We start from the raw sequence: 23,681 nt of genomic DNA on the forward strand, positions 1-23,681 counted from the left end.
GGAGTGGGTACACTGACATTTTGGTTACCTCACCTTTCCCTCACTTGGAGAGTGCTGCTGTGGGAACAGGTTCCATGGCCATCTAATGAGATCCACATTGGTGAAGTTATTCTGTGCCAAGTCCTATTTATCATTAATTGGTGGGTTTGCTTGCAGATCTTTCCTATTATTTACTGATTACACCCCTACACATTTTATTATCTTGCCAAATTTCAAGTGCTAATAATTTCTTGATTTATTGTTTGTTTATAACTCTGCCTAAATGGACGTAGTTAGAGGATTTCAAAACAGCAACAGCTCTTATGCTGACGGGGTTTCTTTCACATTTTGCACATGGCAGACGTCTATTTATAAACCTCCGTAGGGACTCCTAAACCTTTACAGTTGGGTTCCTCCCACCACTTCAGCCCCTTTTCTCCCTTTCTTCCCCAAGGCAAGTCTTGGTTTTTTGGCATAAAGACAATGATGGCGATTGTTATGTGGAGAAAATGTCCACAATTTAGGAACCTTGGGTAAGGATTTCTAATTTGTACCTCAAGCAAAATAAGCTGGAAATTAGAGACATCCAGGAGAGTCAGGGTATTTTCACCATAGGGCAGGAGATCCTGATACGAGCTGCTGGCATTCTTTAGTTTTACAAAATGTGAAACCAAAAAACCAAAAACTTGCTTTACACCAGTTATGTGCACTCTGTAGCATGACCCGTTCCCAGGGCTGTACAAAATTACTGTATTTTGAAAAAAAACCCAAAACTGACTGTTAAATCTGAAGTATTTTAGAGTAAGAAAAGCAATTGTGGAGAAGAGAGAAGCCAGAACAACTGAGCACGTGCCATGGCAGTTAATGAATGCTCCAGTTGGATGTATAGCCTCATACATCTCTGGAGCAGTTCCATTGACTTTAATGGAATTTAAATTTTTAGCCTGTGACAACTAGGAAAAGATCTGAAGGGAGAAAAGCTTTTGCTTTGCTCAGAGACTAGGAAAAAATCATGTTGTCATGAAGTGACGTGTAGTATCTGGGTACTTGCTGATGTCCTGATAAAATATAAAAAAAGGGCCTTTTACAAACCGTACTGGGGAGCAAAAAGAAATAATGTACATTTAAACTATTTCCTTATTCTAGCTTCTCTCTCACATGCTTCTCTACATCAGCTGCCAAGTCCCCTCTTATCAAATAGATATCAGCTTGCTTTCTTCTGTGAAATGTGAGTAAACTGTGTGTGGCTGGGGCTGGTCCCTGGGAAGGGAACAGACTTGGGTTCGCCATGTGAATGCCCGTGTCAAAGTGCAGCTCTGCCAGCCCGTCTGGGGCTGGGTGGGGAGAGACAGGGGGAGAATGAACTCAGTGTTACAAACAGTCTCTTTTGAATTTCTACAACCTATTAGTCACAGCAAGCTGCCCTTATTGATTTTGGTAAGAGAGGTCACTTTTAATCCTCTAAAGTGGAGAGAGCTGCATGCACTCTCCATAGCATGACATTAAAATTGACACAGCTCTGCATCAATTCTATGAAAATGCCCTAAACCTAGATGGATTATTGCCTCGCCTTTCAATGGATACAAGCTGCTAACCAGAGCACGTTAACCTAGGTTGAGTGTAAAAGCTTCAAAATACTTGATGGGGAAAGCACTGACTGAAAAAACCTAGAAAATATGGGAGCACGCTCAAGAAGCTGCCCTTGCAGAAATACACCACTAAGGAACTTTGCATTCTCCTTTTCAAAAATTAAAAAAAAAAATCAACAGAGAGGAGTTGAGATTATCATATAAAAGAACAAACTTTTCTGACCTTACTCTATGATTATGAGGAAAGCTTTATTCTGGCTGATGGCCCTTGCTAGTATTGTTTATATTCTTTAAAGAACTAAATCTTTGAATACAATTAGAATAGTCTGACTCGAATCTTAAGTGTGCCTCAAAATAAACAGCAGAGGTGAACTCTCAGCAGTTTTCTTTTCATCTTTGTTATCCCTACCCTGACCCGTTTTTCCTGCCTAATGATCATTTGTGGCATACTATTATTAAGAGAAATCTTCTTGATGGAAAAATGCGTTTAATGGGGATAGGAAAATTTTTGTGAGCCTGCAGGAGTATTTTTCTTTCTTCCTTTCTTTGGAATTCCAGAAAGTGACCACTGCCTCTTTTCATTTGATGCTAGATTTTATTAGGAAATTTGTCTTGCTGTTTTTTCTGTGGGTCTTGGTAAATATGTACAATGTAACATTTAGGGAAATTTGTTGGTTTGTCAAGTAAGCCTTGTGTTTTCCCTTTTCATTAGTTGTAGCTTGCTCCAATATTTCTTATTAAGGGTCAAACACTCCCTTTCTAAATATAAGAAATCTGCTGTGGAAACATTAGTGATAAAAAACCAAAATTAAGGCACAACATTGAACTCTAACCTGTGTAGCCTCTCTGTGTAATATGTGTGATGATGGAGGTGCTTGACTTCCATAGCATAGCACCTTTCAGTAAGCTAAAAGTACTCTGCAGATGTTAATCAAGTAAGTCTTGCCTCCTTCTGAACTGAGATTAAAGTACATGAGTGTGGGTAGTGTGGCTTCCCCTCCTGCATTGACAGAGATTTGCTCTTTCTCCTCTTCCTCCCTTACCTGAAATAAGAGGGTGGTATTTTGTCCCTGTTTGTCAACTTATCAAGACACAGGGAAATTCAAAGTAGGCCCAGAAAAGGAGCTGGCTTTTGGCTTCACCACTTTCAGTAAGAAGTGGTGCAGCAGTGGCACTTGGAAGAAGAGGTAAAAGCTGCCCCGTCTACAGACTGTGTGTGACAGGTTTTTTTTGCCTCAGTACTACTTTTTCTTTCCCTATCAAGGGAGAAAGAAAAATAGGATATGCTGCCAGTCCCTCATTTTGGTGTTGCATGAGTCCTCCCTGATGTATGGGATGGAGCAGAGAGAAGGGAGATGATGGGAAAGTATAAAGGGCTATAAAGGACTTGTTCCTCTCCCAGATCTGACTTGATGGGGAAAATGTAAAGGAACATTCACATGGAAGAAGAGAAAAACCAATGTTAGGCATGGAGAAAGCTGAAAGGTACCGTAGGGCTGTACAAAGGAAGGAGAAAGATGAAAGAAAGGAAAGAACAGCATGCTAAGCAAACATTAGAATGGCAGTTCTTTGTTTTCTGAGAACTGGAGTATTAAAATATTCCTGTGATGTACTTGTTAGCAGAATTGGATGACAGAGATAGAGGACTGTGAAAAGTATAATTTTATTTTCTCTCCCCAGAAAAAAAAATAAAAGAAGAAATAAAGAGAAAAAAAAAAAGGAAAATAAACTTTGCTTGAAGGAAATTGAGTTGGTTTCTCTGCTTAATGTTATATTGAGGTATCAGGTGATATGGCTGTACAAGAGAAAAGGAGAGATGGAGATGCTCACTTGTTCGGTGTAAGAATAATTTTTCCCTGCAAAAGAGGAAGGGAGGGTCAGCCTGGATGTTATTGTTTCTCATTTGAGTGGTCTTTATAAAATGCTCTTTTTCTCATAACACTCCTGTCTTGTCTCCAGGATCTATGTGTATGTACCTTGGGTTGTAGAGATCTGCAAGGCCTGTAGATCTCTGTAAGGCCTGTTTTTCTAGTTACAAGTGGTTACTACAGTTCTCTCCCATTTATGCTATTTTTTCCCCGATACAGTAAAGTCATGCAAGTGCAACTGCTAACGTGTATGTTTCAGGAAAACCCAAAAAAGCTATTAAGTGTATTACACCTCTGCACATAGAGTTCTTATTTTGTGGAATACTGAGTGGCTGGACTCTTTCAGGTGCAGTTCTCTTATCCCAGTTTCTTTTCTTTGCTTCAGCCATCTCAGCCAGTTAAAAGTGTATATAACTGATCTTTCTGAAATGGGGCCAAAGTCTGTGTACTTCAATAGCTCTTAAACATGTGCTTAACTTCAAGCATGTGTGCAGGGGCTTGCTGAATAGAGATAGTTTGCTGAATCAGGACTTCCTAACACTTAGATTATAAATTGCAAACAATCCTCTATTTTAATTTAGCCTCCCATGGACTATAGGTAACTGTTGTTACTGCACTTTAAGACAGTTGTAGTTGGTTGAATAGCAATTTAAGGGTAAAAACAATCTTTCTGATACCCCACTGTGATGACTATTTTTTTACTTCCTCCTAATAAATAACTTAATTATGTTACTTGAAAAGGAATAATGATTGGAATTTCATGTTATGATTAAAACCTCATTTTTCTAGAGGAATAAAAAAGATCTGCTACTTAAAACCAAACAAACTTAATTTGCTGTAGTTTTTTTTTGTTTTTTCCCCAGTTTTTTGTACTTTCTAACAAAGGTGATATTAAGATGGTAGTGTGTGTATACCATTATTGACCAAGTAAACATGAGATGCCAACCCAGTCTTCTGGATACACAGATCTGTGTGAATTCATGAGAAAGTACTTCTAAAGTTAGAACAATAAAAGTGGATGAAAAAACCCCAAACCTAAAAACCTCACAAAAAAACACCAAAAAACCAACCAAATCCTCACCCCTCTGCCCCCCAAAATGAAACAAAAAGGAACAAAGAAGAAAAAAAAATTCCCATTGCCTTTCTCATTCACTTGCATCGTTCTATGTGCAGGGATAAAATAGGATAGGGCTGCCTGCCCCATGTTTTGATTTTCTCCATCCTGCTTCACAGGAAGGGTGGGATTCAAGTTAGGTTCGGGCTTCAAGTTAGGTTCCTAACATCAAATGCATCTATTAGAAGATGCAGGCAAGGTGAAAAGAGCCACTGAGGGACATGTGCCTTTCAAAATACTACTTAATGTGCTGTTAGTGATGGAGTGTTTAAATTACCTTCTTGATGACAGTCAGGGAAGACAAAAACCGTATTTTACTATTGTAGTTGACACATTTAATACAGTGTTTCAAAACAAAATGCTCTTCCCCTGTTTTTTCTGGAAGGTGGCAAGACTTTATATAATTGGGCTGTCCCCTTCTTTTCTTATTACTTTTCAATATTCGCTTCCTCACATTCCATCTTCAAACCAGCTAATCTGGGTCCCCTTCTTGAATTGCATTATCCTGACAGCACAGCAGTGAAAAGAGCCGAGACTGCAGGACTTCTAACAATGCTGGAGGGCCCCAGGAATAGGAATGCCCTGAAAAAAATGTGCTGCCATCCAGCTGCCCTTCATATTGTTGTCTCCCTGTCCAATTTACTAGAGAATTTCCCACTGGCTCATGGCTCGTTCCCAAATGAGAATGTAATCTTTTAAAGATTACACTGCATAATGGAAGGACAAGGAGCTCTTTATTAACTGGGATGGGGAGTCACTTGTTATTAGGCAAGGGAGAGGGATGGGCTGTTGTAGTGTTTTGTGAGCTCTGCTTTCTGCCCTTTCTTGTCTCCTCAGTGATAGGATGGCAGGTTGGGAGTGGGAAACCACTGCAGCTGCTCTGTAGCAAAAGAAATAATTGAATGTAGGTTATGATTATGGCAATTACTTTTATAACGTGAGGGATTATACCACAGCTATTATACTGCCAACAGGATTAAATTACTAGCCTAATACCACAGCATGTTTTCCAAGAAAATAAAAAAATCCCTACTTGTTCCAGAGTTCATTCATTCAAAGACTATTAATACAGTGTGAAAGAGCTGAACAGCTAAGGAACCAAACATGTGTCTGTACAGATATTGTCTGGATCAGATCCCTGTCACTTTGACTTTCCTGATCTGTGCCAGCTAGACACTCACCCCCCTTTTGGGATGTAAAGCAACGTGGTACTCTGGTAATTTTAAATGCCTCTTCTTTCACATGTCAAGCAGATAAGTGTCTGTACTTCCAATGGGGAAATTTTAAAAATTCCACAAAGGGACCAGATTTGCTCGCATAAACCCACTGAACTGATTGGAAATCTTCAGCTTCAAAATACTTTCATACTGTGCCTTCCTTTTATTACATCTTCTGAAGATGTTGCTTAATCCAGGAGACATACATATGTAAAATAAGATAATCCTAGGTCACTCCTAGTATGAGATTAACTGCTGAAGTTTTTGGGGTTCTGAAGTTAATTTTTTTTATTAAAAAAATACTTGTGTTTGTTTGGTTTTTTGCCTTTATTCATGGCAAGGTCATAGATGAGACTTTGTCATATAGATGGTACAGCTATAGCTTTTTACAGACTGTTCATGAGAGGAGTATAAGCTAAGTTAATTATGCAAGAAGAGCAGTTTCCCTTTTTTCATCATCTGGAAAATGAGTAGAAAATTAAATTTTGTAGACTTCAGAAATATATCATGTGTTGATCATTGCCAGCAAATTAACTGGCTTCATGGAAGAGCCAATACTCAAGAGAAATGTAGGTGAACAATTTACTTCTAGAACTAGTTTTATTAATTTTTAATATGCTGTGTGCTGTCTGATATCTTAAGCAGTTGATTTCTTTTTTTGTTGCACACACATTTAAATTTTCTTGCACTGTTGTACCTTATGAAACCTATTACTACACAAAGCCACTTAATATTTTTGGAAAGGCTGGGCATGTATTTGTAAATCAAGCTTCCTCCTTTTCTAGGGAAGAATTGAAGTTAAAGGTAAAAAATTAAAGTCAAAAGAGAATACTGTTGTTATTGGCAGGATATGAAACTTGTGAATAGCAGGCTGTGCCTTATTTTATTCTTTCTTTTCTCTCCTTCTCTTCTCTTTCCCTTCTCCTTTTCTTCTTCTCCCATTCTCCTTTCTTCTAGTGTACAGAAAGAGAAGCAAATCTGATTTCATTGTGTTCTTACACTTAATCTTTGCAGATCTGACCAGTGCCACAGAACTGTTTGCCTTCACGGCACAGACTCCTTGGCTCTTGACCTTGCTATTCATTTGAGCTTGAAAGAGTCAGTTTAGGCAAAGGGTACTCTCAGTTGCCTTCTAGGATGAGAGCACTGAGTGCTGTTAACAAATTGGTATTGAAAGTTGGTTTTATAGTTTCTTTGTGATGTTGAACCAGGCTAACAGGCTTATTTCTCTATTTGCTAACTGCAGAGCATGTTTTTGTTAGGTCACAATTTCTTCCCATTCCCTCCCTTGGTTTATATCACTTTCAGACACAGTTCCTATGTTTCAAATAAAACATCCTCTATTAATCTCCTCCGAGGGCTTTTTAGCTTTGTCCCTGGTGCATTAGATCCTCACTCCTAGGGGCAATTGCCCAAGGAATCATTCTGTTTCCTTGTGTCTCCTATGCCCAAGGCATCTTACTAAGTCTTTGCTCTTTGGTTGCTGCTTACATATAGAAAGAAGGTCACTATGGTTTTATTGCACATCTGCCATTAGGCTGCAAAATGCTAGATCCTCAAAGCAATGTATGTGCCCACCAAGAAAGTGTTACCTTTCACAGTCTGCATGGAGGAAACCATAACGCATGGAAAAGGACCAACCAGATACACGATGGCCTTATCTTGACCTTCTTATAAGGGTTTTCCCAGTTCTTGGAAATTTCAACCCCCACCTGGCTATACCCTCCTTTCAGGTAGTTGTAGAGAGCGATGAGATCTCCCCTGAGCCTCCTCTTCTCCAGGCTGAACAGCCCCAGCTCCCTCAGCCTCTCCTCATAGGGTCTGTGCTCGAGTCCCTTCACCAGCCTGGTTGCCCTCCTTTGGACCCACTCCAGGACCTCAATCTCCTTCCTAAACTGAGGGGCCCAGAACTGGACACAGTACTCGAGGTGTGGCCTCACCAGGGCTGAGTGCAGGGGCAGAATCACCTCCCTGGACCTGCTGGCGACGCTGTTCCTGATACAGGCCAGGATGCCATTGGCCTTCTTGGCCACCTGGGCACACTGCTGGCTCATGTTCAGCTTCCTGTCAATCCAGACTCCCAGGTCCCTTTCTGCCTGGCTGCTCTCCAATCACTCTGTCCCCAGCCTGTAGCGCTGCATGGGGTTTTTGTGGCCAAAGTGCAGGACCCGGCACTTGGCTGTGTTAAACCTCATCCCATTGGAATCAGCCCAACTCTCCAGTCTGTCCAGGTCCATCTGCAGAGCCCTCCTGCCTTCCAGTTGATCGACACTCCCCCCCAGCTTAGTGTCGTCTGCGAATTTGCTGATGATAGACTCAATCCCCTCATCTAAATCATCAATGAAGATATTGAACAGAACTGGGCCCAACACTGATCCCTGGGGGACACCACTAGTGACCGGCTGCCAACTGGATGCAGCCCCATTCAGCACCACTCCCTGGGCCCGGCCCTCCAGCCAGTTCCTAACGCAGCACAGGGTGCTCCTGTCCAAGCTGCGGGCTGACAGTTTTTTCAGGAGAATGCTGTGGGAGACGGTGTCAAAGGCTTTGCTGAAGTCCAGGTAGACCACATCCACAGCCTTCCCCTCATCCACCAGGCAGGTCACCTGGTCATAAAAGGAGATCAGGTTGGTCAGGCATGACCTGCCTTTTCTAAACCTGTGCTGACTGGGTCTAATCCCTTGCCCATCCTGCAGGTGCTGTGTGATTGCACTGGGGATGATCTGTTCCATGACCCTGCCAGGCACTGAGGTCAGGCTGACGGGCCTGTAGTTTCCTGGGTCCTCTTTCCGGCCCTTTTTATGGGTCGGCGTGACATTCGCCAACTTCCAATCATCTGGGATGTCCCCAGTGAGCCAGGACTGTTGGTAGATGATAGAGAGAGGCTTGGCAAGCTCTTCTGCCAGCTCCCTCATCACCCTTGGGTGGATCCCATCCGATCCCATAGACTTGTGGGGATCCAAGCAGCTCAGTAGGTCACTGATTGTGTCCTTCTGGATTACAGGGGGGCTGTTTAGATTCTTGTCACCTTCTATAAGCTCCAGAAGCCATCTGTCCTCAGGGTAACCTGTCTTTCTGTTGAAAACTGAGGTAAAGAAGGTGTTAAATACCTCAGCCTTTTTTTCCATCTTTGACAACTATATTCCCACCCACGTCCAGTAAAGAATGGATCTTTTCCTTGCCCCTTCTTTTGCTGCTGATGTATCTGTAGAAGGACTTTTTGTTATCCTTCACAGAGGTGGTGAGATTCTGTTCACATTGTGCCTTTGTCTCTCTAATTTTATTTCTACATGACTTAACTATATTCCTAAATTCCTCCTGAGTAGTTAGCCCTTTTTTCCATAATTGGTAGGCCCTCTTCTTAACCCTAATTTCTTTCAGAGTCTCCCAATTCAGCCAGAATTTTTTTTTTTCTTTCTTTTCTACAAATATCTCAGTGGAATTATTTTGAGCCAATGGGAAAGTTATGTAAGACCTTCCTAAAAGGCATGTTTTTGTGTTTTCCTTGTTTTCCTGCTGACCTGTAACTTCTCTGTCTTTTTAACACTTTGAAAACTTTCCCCATTTTAATGTTTCTGTGTTTCAGTTGATGTTGAAATCAGTTGCAAAACCGCAGCTGGGATTTTTATTTACCGAAATATTTAGCTTTCAGTTTAACTTGGCTCTAAACTGAACACATCTGAGTTAAAGTAGCCCAACAAGTTATCTCCTTTTTGTCTCCTTTGACATGCAACTGGCTGTGTGCATACTCTTAGCTTGCCTTAAGTATTATGGAGGGAGGAGGCAAAGCAGAGTGTAAAGGTCAATACTGTTATTTATTTGATGAGCAGTAGTCTATTATAGACTTTTATATATATATAAATATACTCTGTTTATCATATCTCAACTAAAATATGTTAGGAGAGCTTCTGACTTTTCCAGCAGTCAGAAGAGCCGCATCTCATGAAGGTTTCTTTTCATGATACAATATGAACTGTGAACTGCTTGCATGAAGCATGCTATTTGCCAGTGTTTTGATCCCATCTTAAAGCAATACTGTAGAGCACATAGCTCCTAAATTATGAGCCTTATTTTTACATCAAATCTTTTCAGCTGGATGATTTTTTTTTGTTCCTTTAAAACAATAGCTATTTTTGTAATACATGAGTATGACATAGAAAACTTATTGCAGTTCCTTTCAATGATTTTGTTGCTTGATATAGTGACATGGCACTGGTGTCTAGCAAGCGAATGCATTCCTGTGGTGTTTTCCAAAGCATATGAGAAACCATATGTTTTCATAGGAAAGCAGCTGTTACCAAGCATATGCTTTCTTAGATAGAGTGGCAGTTATTGAAAGGGCAAGGTAGGGCCATGGCTTGTCTTTTAAGTTGAATAAAGCTGGCAGTAACAGTGGCTTTGAATGTGCAGTGGCACTGCATGTAGATATTGCCATGTAGAGTTTTAACTGGAAGCAGAGAGAGAGAGATTAACGTCTGTAGTCTGCAGCTTGGAAGAGACAATATAAATCTCTGTCCTGCTTTGAGCTGTGAATGCCTGTGTAGGAGTTATAGTAACAGACAAATTAGCATAATGTAATTGGCTGGCAAGGTCAGCCCCTCTCCAGGAGCATTAGCAATGTTTACTGTAAGAAGAGACAGACTAAGTATTGTAGGGTAGTATGTTGTCTGTCCTTTCTGAAGGAAGAATAATCATTTTGGGCTGTCTGCATCTCAGACTCTTTACCATATCTTATTAAAATTCAGACTATCATATTTCTGCCTTAAAGCAAATAATCTAAAATAACAACAAAGAATATATTCTACTATCACACAAATCTTTATTCTTTTTTTTTTTCTTCCTTACTTTGAACCTCACTGAGTTTACATCTTCTTTTTTTTTTTCCTCTCCGTTGGATAGCTTTTCTCTGAATGCTAAACTTATATATGCATCTCTGCCAATACCTAGTAAACCTTTTTGGAGGGATTAAAATTTCCTGTCTTAGTACATGGGACACAATTAGTAAAACCAGGCAAACTTACCAGCTTTCTTGTTTAGATGTTTTGAAAGCATGAAACTGGGCAAAATTTGAGGCCAGCTCTAGCAATCCAGACTCACTGGATTCAGCTTCGTGAACCCCTTCACAACTGTGTCAGAAATGTAAGACGATTCCCCAGGTTTTGATGGAGACCTTCCATCAACTCACAAACAATGGACTAGTTTTTTCAGCTTTTGAGCTTAAATCTGACAATTTGTGCCAGTTCCTTGAAATTAGTTCAAGTGTTCAGTTATGAGACGATTGGGAAATGACTTTCAGAATATCACATAGGGGTTATGTTGTCTTTTCCTATCTACTGATGAACAGGAATGCTGAAGATTATGCTATTTAGCAACTCTCTCCAGCTTAAGTCTTTAGAATACTGTGCCCAGACAGTTAATTGCTGCTGTAATTTTCCTAGAGAATGGCAGATGGGCTAAAACATGCAGTTACCTTCAGACCACTATCATAATGGAAAACATATTTCCTTGTGTTTAGGCAGTGTGATCCAATGGATTTCCAGAGCAGAGTCCTTTCTGTGGTCTTCTGAAGATGAAGCAAGGCTAGACAGTGACTCCTGGACTCCACAGCAGTTTAAAATGAGCAGTATTGATACCGTGTTGAATAGTAATTGGCTCTTCTTTAATGTCAAGACCCTATTATCTAGCTGCTTTTAGAACAGGATCATAGTGTGTTCCCAACCCTCTCTCAGTATTAAGTTGCTTTAGTTGTAAACATCTTACTGACACCCACACTGCTGTGTGTGAGGAGTGCTCTAGAGTAACAGCTCTCCATGTCCAGCTAGATTGTTCCTTAAGGATGCATGCCTGTGAACTTCATGCCTCTGAAGCTGTCTGTCTGTCTGTCTGGGTTACACAACTAGAGGAGCACCCATTGTTTATTACTTAGGAAAATGAGTGTTGTGTCTCCTCAGGTGGAGAGGCCTCACCAAGGCATCTCAGAAGTGCATGGTATTCTAAAGCAGCAGCATGTAATTTCCCCAGGATGGCTCCACACCACATTTAATTAGTGTGACTGGAAGCATGTACATCTGGATGGCTGTCTGGTAGCATTATCAAACAGTGCAGCTTGTTTGTTGTTCTCTCCATTTACTCCAGTCAGAAAAGAAGCTGAGCCAAACGTGTCTTGCTTTTACAGTTGAGAATTCACCCCCTCCACCACCACTGCCATCTGACCTCAGTAAGATTTTTGGCCTGACTCTTCTAAAATGGCTTGCAATTACTAGTGCTCAGATCTGGATGTGCAGTCCAGGAATATTTTATGTGGAGCCAGTTTTCTGCAGACAATGAACTTCCCTTCTCTGAAGAACAGATCCTGCAAGGCTATCTGGACTTGAGAATGCAGTCATTCTTTGCTTTTACTAGTTTACGTATTTTTCTCTACTCTCCTGTTTCTAGTCACCAGGAAACTGTTCTTTTGTGTTGCTGTTTTTCTAATGGTATTCATCATATAACTCTTTCCTGTATTAGTTAATGTATCTTCATTATTTCTTGTAATTTCTGTGAGGTTGAAATTTGGAGGAGTGCTACTCTAAAGTCCTGTGGAGTTATCTTACAAAAAAAAAGAAATCCCTTCTGCTCTGTCACTTCTATATTATATTGCCTTCTTAGATAAACTATATTGCCTCTAAAAGGCATTTCTTGTCACTTGCAAGCACTCTGTAGCTGTTGAAAGTACTTGTCCTGGTTTAGAAGTAAGGCAGAAGAATGTGAAGCACTTTTCTCAAAGTGATGCAGTAAACCTGTAGCAGAGTGAGGAAAAGGAGGGGTGTGCTGTCCCCCATGTAACTGACCTGCAGAACACCTTTGGAGTCCAAGGAGCTATATTTCTTCTGCTGTCCAGGGGAAGCTACATGTCCCAGCTTCATGCCAGCTCATTTACTTGGTTTATTTCCTGTTAGCAGCAGCTTTTCCTTCAACAGTCCCCATCAAGCTGTGCATTAAGACCAAAGGTGCATGCCTTCATCAATGGGCAGTCATCTCTGGTTTTTTGCAGGAGGACTACTATTTAGTTTCTCTGTCTTCCTACCATGGTTTTTCTCCTCGTTGTGTTGGTATTTTTTCCTGTCTTGTCCCTGTGGAAGGTAACTGCTGACACCAAGCCAGGGATGGACAAAGGCAGTGTGCTTCTCCTTAACCAGACTGCACAATGTCAGAAACATCTTTGAAGATTCAGAGAACGCTTTCTTGTAATGGTTGTTTGTAGCCTTTGCTGGAAGTGAACCTTTCTTAGCTAGAAGTGTATTTAACTTTTTTGCCTTCTATGTAGACAGTCTGGTTGCCTTTCTAAACCCCAATGTCTTAAAGTCTTAAGAGTACAAAGGTTAATTTTGTCAGAATGTTTCTAACTGATGAACTTAATTCTCGTAAATTCTTCCAGTCCAAGATCTACCCTAAACTAGCTCTCCTTTCCCAGAAATCAGCCTAAAATATATTGAAAGAATCGTGAAGGCAAAACTGCATGCTTGCCTTTGTGATTACTTCTCAGGGTGTCTGGTGAATTAACTTTATCCCAGCTTGATGCTTCAGTGTTCCTTGGGTGATTATCATTGATCAAAACTATTCCCCTACCAGTTCACTGGTCAACCCCCACCACTTTGTATGTAGCAAATGGTCCACTTTTGGCTTTGATTCCTGGACCTTTTACAGCATTGTGTTTTGGTCCCCATGTACCCAGCCTGGCCCAACATAGCTGCTGTAATGGGTTGGTGTTTAAAAGAATATTTAGGAGAGGCATTTTATTACCAGGGTAGCAGCATTTCCACTTGACTTCTTAGCAGAAAAGTTAAGCCTCCTGGTTTTCTGCTTGAAACTGCCTGAATGGAAAATCACTGGCTGTTTTGTTGCTACCATCCTTGCTCTGCTTTACCCACTGCTCTGTTTAAAAAAGGTTCTGGTCATTGAATGCAGTCAAGCAGCCATTGCTGTGACTCGTGCATGGTGCCAGTAACCTATGCCAGTGAAATCAGTGATGAGAATTTCAAAGAAGCTTTAAATAAAATATAACAGATTTAAATGCCAAACTACTGTCTCTGTGAATTTGCTATTAACAGATTATAAGAGGTTTGCATAATGCTGAAAAGCCCAGTGCCTTCAGTTAGCACTATCAAAGGCTTTTTTAAAGCAATTCCTGAAGGATTGCTGCCCTCCCCCTCCAGCGTTCTGTTTCATGATGGCTAAAAACAAAACTCCTTACAATAAAGAAAGGAAAACCAGGTTTTCAACTACCCTCTGACTGGCCTCCAGATCTGGCAGCTGCTTTTGGATGTTTAATTGCTTGTCCTGCAAAAGTTGACATGCACCTACTTTGAGAAGGGTCTTTGAGTACCCATTCTGTATATGCGTTCTGTCTGATTTTCAGGAATGAAATGATAGTGCTGTAAAAAACTCGAGCTTAAAATGAATTTTTTTCCCACTTTTTTTTTATTCTTCTAAATTTATTTTAACTTTCCCAATTTTCTGCATTCATATATAAATGCAGTGTAAAATGGGGGACTTGACACTAGGCTTGGAAAAAAGACCTTTCCCATTGCGTCCTGAATTTTATCTGCACAAATTACTTATTTTCTCCCTTCCTTCCTCTTTCCTTGCTTTTTTTCTGGGTGGTGGGCAAGAGTAGTCCATCAATGTGTCTATACAGACTTTAGCATAATAAGGCCTTGATTTCGACTGAGGCCTCTAGGAATTACACCTAGTAAGTATACTGGCAAATATCCTTTCTTTTCAAGTTTATTACTAGCCCTTCTCCTTTTGAAAACCAGGGCAGGCTTCCTTGTTTACAGCAATCTAATGGGACCATAATTGGATCCCCAAGATAACATTACAGATATAAGCCAGTTTTTCCTCAGACAAAGTCCTATGGAGAATGTATTTTCTTATAAACATGAATTTTCTAAAAGGGTTTGTTGTTTTGTGTTTATTGGTGCTCCATCTGCTCTAGAGAATACCTTTGAGAAAAACTAGCTCCAGCATGGCATATAATGTTTCATTAGAAGACATAACCATGTTTATTTGCTTTTTAAAATTGTATTTAGAAAAGGAAATCAGTTTGCACCATTGACATGCTGCCAGGTTCCTGTTTATAAATGTCACAATAGGCAACTTGGAAGAAATGAAATAATCAGTTTGTGGCTTTTGCATAAAGTATGACAGAACTGGGTAGAGCCAGGCAGCCAGTTGTGCTCCTAGGGCTTTGCAGCCTCCCAGTTAGCAGGATGTAGTGTGGTGGTAGCTGGAGAAAACACCCTGAGTGACCCAAACTGGGCTGTGCACACTTAGTATTATTGACGTTTATTTGAACAGAAACAGCTCTTTGTGCTATGTTGCTTAAATGGCTGTCTTGGGCAAGTAACTGTGTATGAAACAAGCAGCCCTGAGGAAAATGGAAGTATCTGTAGCAAACTTCAAGACATAAGCATGCGATCTGATGTCATCTTTTCCCATAGAGAAGCGATTTCCTTTCAAACTCTGGTGAGACCAGTCTTCAGAAACTTCCTTCTCCTTTAAAATATGTTCATTGCATTTCATTTATATCACTTTTTTACCTTTGTCCTGGTAAATGTTGTACCGTGGGTACATCTGGTATGCACCACATATTACTGTGTATGTAAAGAAGGCTTCATATGTCAAAGGCATAGTCTGGATGGACATGCTGAAAAGGGCATGAGGAGGGTAGTGGGGGAAGAAGGGAGGGATTTGTGGAAGACAAGGGTCATCTTTCAGTATTCATTTCTACTGGTAATTAGAGGGCACCACTGAATGTCTGTAATTAGATCATGTCACAAAAATTAAGATAAAAGACCAAAAATTCTAAATCTCCTGCATTTTGTTCATAACATCAGAGGAGTCAGATCTTAAACCAGTGGCTAAAGTGGAGGACAGGCAGGGAGGCTTAACATGCCCCTTGAAGAAGTTCATGTGTTATTTTCCCCAGAAGGTGCAAGGAAGAGACCAGAGGATGTGACTGCACTCTGAGTACCCATGGGGCGGAGGGCAAGTGCAGGCATTTCAAAAGTTGTCATGAGCATGAGCTGTGTTGCAGAGATGTTGTGCAGGGCTGTCACCCCTCAGGCCTTAAGAGGATTAGTGGTGCTTAAATGGGCCCTTTGGACTTCAAGTTATGGTGGTGACTGCTGCAAGCCTTGAGGAGGCTTAAACCCGGCTTAGCACTTCACGTGCCTGTCCTGTGTCTTGTGCCATGCATCCAAGCAGCACCGTGTAGTTTGCTGGAGATTAGCACACGTGAGGTTTCACTTGCATCACTCACTGTATCCCAGAAAGACTTTCTGATAATATAGTAACAGCTATTGAAAGAAATCAAGATTAAAAGATTATAAAAAGATTATTTATGAAAGTGTTTTTTCATTGCTTTTGGGTTTTTGCTTTTTGTTTGTTTTTGTTTGTTTTTGTTTTGTTTTGGGGTTTTTTTTGTTTGCTTTGCTTTGCTTTGGTTTGCTTGGCTTTGGGTGGTTTTTTTGTGCTTCTATGGTAGCAGCCAGCATGCCAATATTTAAGAATAAGTCACCCCAACTTAAAGCAAAAAGGAAGTTTCCCTGCATGTTCTCACTTAGATATTTAGGATGAAAGTTTGCAAAGCTCCTAGACCCAGTACACAAATCTCATCTATTAATTAACAATAATTGTCCATCAAAGCTGCAAGAAGACTGGTAACTTCTTTTAAAAATTATTTGGGCTACTGAAATCTGTAAATACCTTTAGAAATGTTATATATATATATTTTATTTTTTTTTAAATCAAGAAATGCTAGTCACAGTGCTCTGAAGCAGCATTAGGGCAGTGGTTAAACTCTGGTCTGTGAACTGCTGGTGGTCGCAAAGCTGTGGTAAGTCATCTGCAGCTGGTCTGTGGAACCATCTTGCCTTAATTACACAATTTATGATAAGAGCACAGAGTGCTCTGTGAGAAATTCAGAGGGTTGACAGAGGTCTGTGATCCAAAAAATTAGAACCCAGTGGACGAGACTGATAAGTACAGATTCAAAGCCTTATGATTTCAGTGAGACCAATGTTTCCCTTCTTCCCCCATCTGCCTATCATTACCTGCCATTTTTGAGTAAGGAGTTTAATTTTTTTATTTACATTTTTACCCCCAAAGAGATCAGGTTGATAACATTTGACTGAGCAGTGATGCCCAGGGTTCAAGAAGTCAGATATCCTTGTGTTGCTCCCAGCCTTTGATTCTCCAGCATCATATGGATAGCCAGCTGTGACCAGTTCAGAGGTAGATGTTAGATGGGGCTTGGGGGCAGGGAAGAGTCCTTCTCCATTCTGAGATCCATCATGCTGCCTGTTTTTTTTTTTTTAATGTGCCATTTTTATCAGGTAGCTCTTTAAGTGAGTGTTTGCCTTTCTTTGAAATGTTTTAAGGAATGGACCCTTTGGCATCAGTTCTGTATTTTTATATGTCAGCTTCATTCAATGACTTCTTATCTCTTGCTAAGTAAAGGAGTTAAATGGATTTTAGCAGTCTGCAATAAGATCTTCGTAATGCTTTGTTGCTATGCCTAATGTTACTGCACAGCATTTTCCAGTGGTTCTTTTCTGTGTTCTTTTTTTCTGCCTCAGTGCTTTTTCTCATTCAAGCTATACAGATGTTACAGTTTAAAAAAAGTATTGAATTTCAGTCTCCACCAAGTTTACATTCTCCCACCTCTTGCATAATGGAACCTTGCCTTTCTTTCTTTCTTTCTTGATACCTTTTCTCTTGAATTAACTGAAAATATTTGAAGTTGCTCTTTGGGAAAATACAGTTCAATGTTTTTTTGCAGAAAAAAGGAAAAAAAGTACTTTTGTCTTTGTTTAGATTAATTGGATTTTCTCTCATATTTCATGTCAAATACCTTCTGAATAAGTTTGCAAAATACATTCATGTACAATTGCCTATAGGTGACTGTTCTATTGATCTAAAATCTCAGAACAATCTTGAATGAGTCTTCAGTGTGTAAAACTGAGTGTATAAAACTCTTATTTGCAATTCTAGTTAAATCTCACAGTTAAAAAAGAATAGTGGGAAAATATAAACTGGATTTGGTTCAGAACCTAGCTCTTATAGTTTAAAACCACAAACAAACTCTGTTTGAAACTCAGAATATTACACTGGATCATAAAGGGTGGATTGATCTCTCATCAGCCTTTGCCTCCAGTAGATGGAGATGCACGATACAGGTGGTGCTGTGTGATGTGGATGGGTGTTTCTCTGGAAGAACCAGGATTTAGTGGAAATGGTGACTGCCTGGAGTCATGGGGTGTATTTTGCCCGTGTCTGTGGAGCCATCGTTTCTCTGCTGTGCTTGCCAACAGGGCGTGTGTTCTTCTGGAGTGATGTGTAATCCTCTCCACCAGAACATGGAAGCATGACTTCAAGAAGTTTTTAGCCTTTAGAAGAAATGAAGTGTGTTGCCTATCCAAAGTTAAATGGTTGCATGTGGGAGAAAAATGCTGGAATGTTTTCATGATAGTCCGAAGCTAAAATGAGAAGAAGTCAAAATGATGATGGTCTATTCTCTTTCCTCTTGCAACTGGAAAGATTGAGAATGAGCATGCTGATTTAAAAGCAGTTTGTGGATACAGCTTGTTGTTTTTTTATTTATTTATTTGAATGTTAAATACTGCTGCAGAGTACAGTATGAGCAGTGGGCCAGGGTAGCATTCCTGTAAAAGTTTTCAGTGTTGCAACCCAAATTTCTGCTTCATTTGGAGTGGCTGGGAACTTTGGTGAGGATGAAACTTAGTACTAGAGGAAATAAATTCCTCTTAATTTATTCAATCTTAGTTAAGATCCATTAAATGAATCCTAAGGGCATGGTATGTCTTTTGTTTCTACAGTTCCTGGCATGTGACTGGCTTGTTCCCTGTGTGAACATTTAGCTTCAGTTTAATAAAATGGATAATAATAATAAGCTCATATGCCCTCTGCTAATGCCAGAGGACAGTTGTGAAGATCTCTGAGTAAACTGAATGTTTTCCATACTCTTGCAGAGGACAGACAGGTCTTGGGAGTGTGAAAAGCAGGGAGCCTTTTACGTGTCATTGCTTTTTGTTGACTTCTCTGAGCTAGAGTGCAATTAATCTTAATCACTGGCTCAAGAGCCAGAGGAGAATGAAAAGTGGAGTGGAAGTGAGATGTTTCTTCATGGGTCCCTGGCTGAAGACCATTCAGAACTCCTCTAAAAGTAGAGCTGGAAGCAGCCTAGCCAAAGAATGATTTAGCTGTAAAGTGGAGGTCTCAGTTTCAACCAATGCTGCTGATATTGTTTGGTTTCTGTAAGGGCCCAAAATCGAGTTTACAAGGAGCTCATAAATATCCTATGTAGATCCATTCAGAGTCAGGTGCAGAGCTCAACACAGCAAGGCAATTTTGGGGGTTCTGAAGGCCATCTACATCACAGCTGCACCAAGCCTGGTCTTGCTGTGCTGGTGATAAAGAGTGATTCTGCATGCCGTGATGCGTATGATCAGATAGGCTTAGTGTCATATCTACTGTGTGTTGCTTTCCTGACATTTTCCAAAGCACAGGCATTGTCATTTAAGTATGAACTTGCTTGAGCTTCTCTGTAAATTCACAAGAAACTCACTGATGTAAATTACTGTGAGATTGCCAAATCTTTTTCTTATGAATGTGAGAGTCATACAGAGTTTGGCATTTTTGTTGGGAAATTTTGGGCTTTCTCTTGGCAGTGTAGTATAAAGGTACATTTCCTGCTCAACAACAGCTCTTGCATTACTGAGAAGAATGGGCATCTGGATGGCTTGACAAGTTTTCATTCTGTTTTTGCTTTCCATGCATCATGTATTCAGTCTGCTTTCTGAAAAATACAGCTTATTGGAAATTGTTAAAACTTTGAGACAGCATTACAAGTTTATACATGTAAGCTAACAAGTACAAATGTCTTCTGTGCAAACAAAATTTTTCAGACCTATCATAATTCATAGTATTTGTACCTTAGAAAGGCCTGGAGTTCTAGGAGAAAAAACAAAGAGAAGATGAAAATGGAAATCCTGAATCTAGGAGCATAAGAATCTGATATTAAATCTTGAAGTTCTGCCCTGCCAAGGTACAACAAAATCCAGTCAAAATTTGGGCAGGTGCTGGAGTACCGTTTGTCTAAAGCTAATGACATTTTTACATCCTGTCCTTTCCCAGGCCTCAGGGCATCATTCACGTTTCCTTTAAGAATCCATGTAGCTCATCAGTGTTCTGTAGTTCTTGGAATTCAGTGGTCTGGAGTCTGCAGCCCAGAGATTTGCTCTCTGAATCCTGGAGATTTTCATGCCAACGCTGTGCTTTAGTGCAGGAATTCCCTCTTTGGAAGCAAGACAGGTTTGTGTGAGCTGTGCTGTCAGTAGCAAGGGGAAGCTGTACAGATCTGCAGGGTAAACTCATTGTGGATGACTGATGGTTTTCTTTGTTGCTCCCCCTATGGACCCAATGGTACCAGTACTGTATGCTCCCCTTGCAATTTAATATTTGCTCTAATAAACACACTACTGAAGGCAAACAGGCAAAACAGAAATACACAGAAGGATTTAGAAACTATTTCTGTGGAGGCAGTGGGAAAGAGAAATTAAACGAGGGTGGACTTGGAAACATGACAGTATCACATATTAGTAGGTTTTAATTCAAATACACATGTTTAATGTAAAAGGAGAAACTTCAGGAAGGGATAGTGCTAGAAGATTTACTTGCAGATAGATAGATTATTAGGTCTGGTTTTGCAAAACCTTATAACAATAAAAAAACCCAGTGTGGTTTCAAATCCTGAACTAGGTTTGGATATATTTATATATTTCATTTTTAAAAGAATAGGTTTTTTTGTCAGAAAACATTAGCCCATTGAAAGAGCAACATTTTTTATGAAAATGTGGTATGTGAGAGAATTTTTTTTTAAAGATTCCATGTATCTAAGGTTATTCTCTCTTACTGTCTGATGGTCATGACATACTACTGAGCTATGAAAAATTACCACTGAAGTCCTTGATCTGGCTTCCTCCTGCAGTCTCTGCTCGTAAGTGAATACTGCCTTTTCTGCTGCTGGGCATGGTTTGTGACATGTAAGTTATTAGCAGGAAATCAGGGGTAGATCATCTTCATACTGGATGAGTGGTCAAACCATGTGGCTGTCAGCAACCCCTCTGCCTCTTTGTATGTTTCTGAAGACTGCAAAAACTCCTGTGAAAAAAAGACATGGTTATGCCTACAACAACCTGGGAAATTATATGTAGTATATTAGAATTGGGATATATGAGGATATGAGGATGACAGAGAAGGCCTTTATTGTGGAGCTTATAATTATTGGATCCTTTTCCATGAGGAATATCATCTCAAGGTTTTATTCTTGTGGTCCAGGACACAACCTTTCTTTAAGGTCTGGGATTCAATATGTTGTCTATCTCTCCTGTCCTGCATATGTGAGCAGAACTCTAAGTTTCCTTTCTCTCTGGCTTTTTCTATCAGTATTGTGTGGGGTTTATGTGTTTCTTAGATAAAAGCACATAAATTAGAATTTCAAATGAAATTTAACTTTTAGTTTTCGATGCTGAGTACTGCAGTAGTCAGGAAGATGCTTTGTGTGAATCTCGGTGGCAGAGAGTGCATGTAAAGCTGTTTTTTCCTTTTTCCACAGCCTAGCATGAGGTGACAATGGAAAGTTTCTTTTCCTTTTACTGCTAACAATCTGCACATTGGTGCTTGATAGGAAGAATAATGCTCTCAAGGTTACCATATTTTCATATGTATACACTGTGGGTTATCTCTGGCTTGAGAGTTTTGTTTGTTTTTAAGTGCGGGCCAAGTCAAACCCTGTGGTTTAGCAGCAGTGTATATTACATGTGTAGGAATAATAGGAGAGAGGTTTTATTCCAGGGTTCCTTCCTCAGCAGTATCCTGGTTTCTCATGGCTTGTTCACTCTGTGGCCCTGAGTTGTCTGTTTACTTTTTTTTTTTAAGAAATTTTTAAGGGCTCCAGGTTACCTGCAGCAGAGATTATATATGTGTGAATGCAGTGCAGTTTTTCTAGGCCTCTGGGATACTATTGCTCTAAAAAGAATACATGGAAACTAATAGGAATGGCTCTGTTTTGTGACACACCATGTCCTGTTTGTCACTTTGGGACTATAACACTTGACTTGTTTGTCAGTCTAAGCAGGCCTAGTACAGAGTAAAGAGCCCACAAAGTAAATCAGAGTGCTCTCACCACAGAGTAATTGTCAAAAAAAATATAGATGGTGTTCAGTAAGGAGAATATGTGTTAAACATCCCCCTTATAAATCATGAGTCAGAATCAGAGAAGAATGATTAGTCAACTTGTGGATATTTTTTCCATTCATATTGTCCTTTAAAAGTAAACAGTTATTTTTAATTTCTTTACAAGAAGATCTATTGACTTGGAATTTACAGGAGCCAGTAAATTTTCATGTTGGTAGTTTCAGATTTCTAACTGTATTCCCATAGAACACAAGCCCAAGTTAAGACATTTATTTCTGTTTCCTTTCCTTTTACAGAATATCTCCATGCATAACACAGTTGGAGGAGCAATGGCAGGACCTGGATCTCACCAGCTGACAAACACAAGGATGCCAAACCACGACACCAGTGTTGTGATTCAGCAAGCCATGCCATCTCCACAGTCCAGTTCAGTCATTACACAAGCACCTTCCACAAATCGGCAGATCGGGTAATTCCATTTTCTCATTTCTCCAGTTCTCTGGCTTCAGCAGCTGCATGTGTAGGGCCATATGTTGTCTTTGTGGTTCTTGAGGTTACAATGTTTGTATTTGATCCTCCCAGCATGTGGCAGGGGTTGAAGGCTGTGGGGGAATGGCCAGGTTACTACATCTGCTCCAGATCTGGCATTTTGGTTCAAAAGGGGCAGAGCGTTCTGTATGTGCAGGGAAGCCCTACTTTCTCTGTCCAGTTTCTTTGTTTTTATCTGCTGACATCCAAAGTTCGTGTTTTTTCTATAACTGCGTTGGGAAGCCAGTATTTCTGAAGCTGATCCATTCACTTCCTTCAATGGTAATTCTGGGTGCTGAACAGCATTCCTCTGTTTCCTACATGTGCTTTTTAATTGAGGAGTGCTAGAAGGCAAAGAAAAGCAATCACCAAGATCACTGGAGTTTGGCACAGAGACTTCTGAACAATTGCTCAATTTGTGATGGTGGGTCCATATTTATTCCCATAAATTGACAGTATGGCTGCTTATTATATTGGCTTGAATGCCAATTGTGTGCTTATGTTTGGAGAACTGTGTGAACAAAACCATCCATGTTTTATACACTTGGTTACTTTGAACAAATGTGAGGTCCTTATAAGTCACAATAACTTGGTTTTAATTATGGAGAAACTGCCCAGATGGTTTAAGGGTGCAGCTTTTTGTTACACAGCTCTGAGAATTTGGAGGGGGTTTATGCATGAAAACATATGGATAAAAAGATAAATCACTGGACTGAGAATGAAGCAACAGTGTAGATTCATTATCTGTCATTTGTAATTTGGTCACATCCATTATACTGTAAGTGCAAAAGCGGTCTCTGTCCTCAGTCATTGTCTGAATAATTGATGAACAACTTGCAGTCTCTGCAGAGTAAAACCAAAAAGTGAAATTCTGGCACTGAAAGCTCAAATTCAAGTTGTTTTTGAGTTTTTCAAGATTCCTGATGCTTGGGGCTGGATACAGACTTCAGGCTCTCTGTCTCTCCGTGCCATGGTGGCAGGGAGGGCCTGTGACACTGACTGCTCCATAGGGGTTGCCCAGTCACACACAGGACATGGGTTCAATCCACTGTCTGAGCTTTGTGCTTCTGGCAAAGCTCCTCTGCTTGCCTTCTTTACTACTGATTTAGGATTTGATATTTAATAT

General features: G+C 40.2%; 1 protein-coding gene across 2 annotated transcripts in view; it reads left to right on the forward strand.

Annotated features, from left to right (window-relative positions):
- Nucleotides 1–23,681, forward strand: part of CREB5 (cAMP responsive element binding protein 5) — a 253,853-nt gene that overhangs the window by 62,539 nt on the left and 167,633 nt on the right. For both annotated transcript variants that reach the window (XM_030445255.1, XM_008494232.2), the window contains one exon: nt 22,324–22,496. In XM_030445255.1, coding sequence (XP_030301115.1) covers nt 22,324–22,496 — 173 coding nt within the window. The remainder of the gene's footprint in view (nt 1–22,323; nt 22,497–23,681) is intronic.

Source organism: Calypte anna, chromosome 2 (assembly GCF_003957555.1).
Source record: "Calypte anna isolate BGI_N300 chromosome 2, bCalAnn1_v1.p, whole genome shotgun sequence".
Classification (NCBI taxonomy): domain Eukaryota; kingdom Metazoa; phylum Chordata; class Aves; order Apodiformes; family Trochilidae; genus Calypte; species Calypte anna.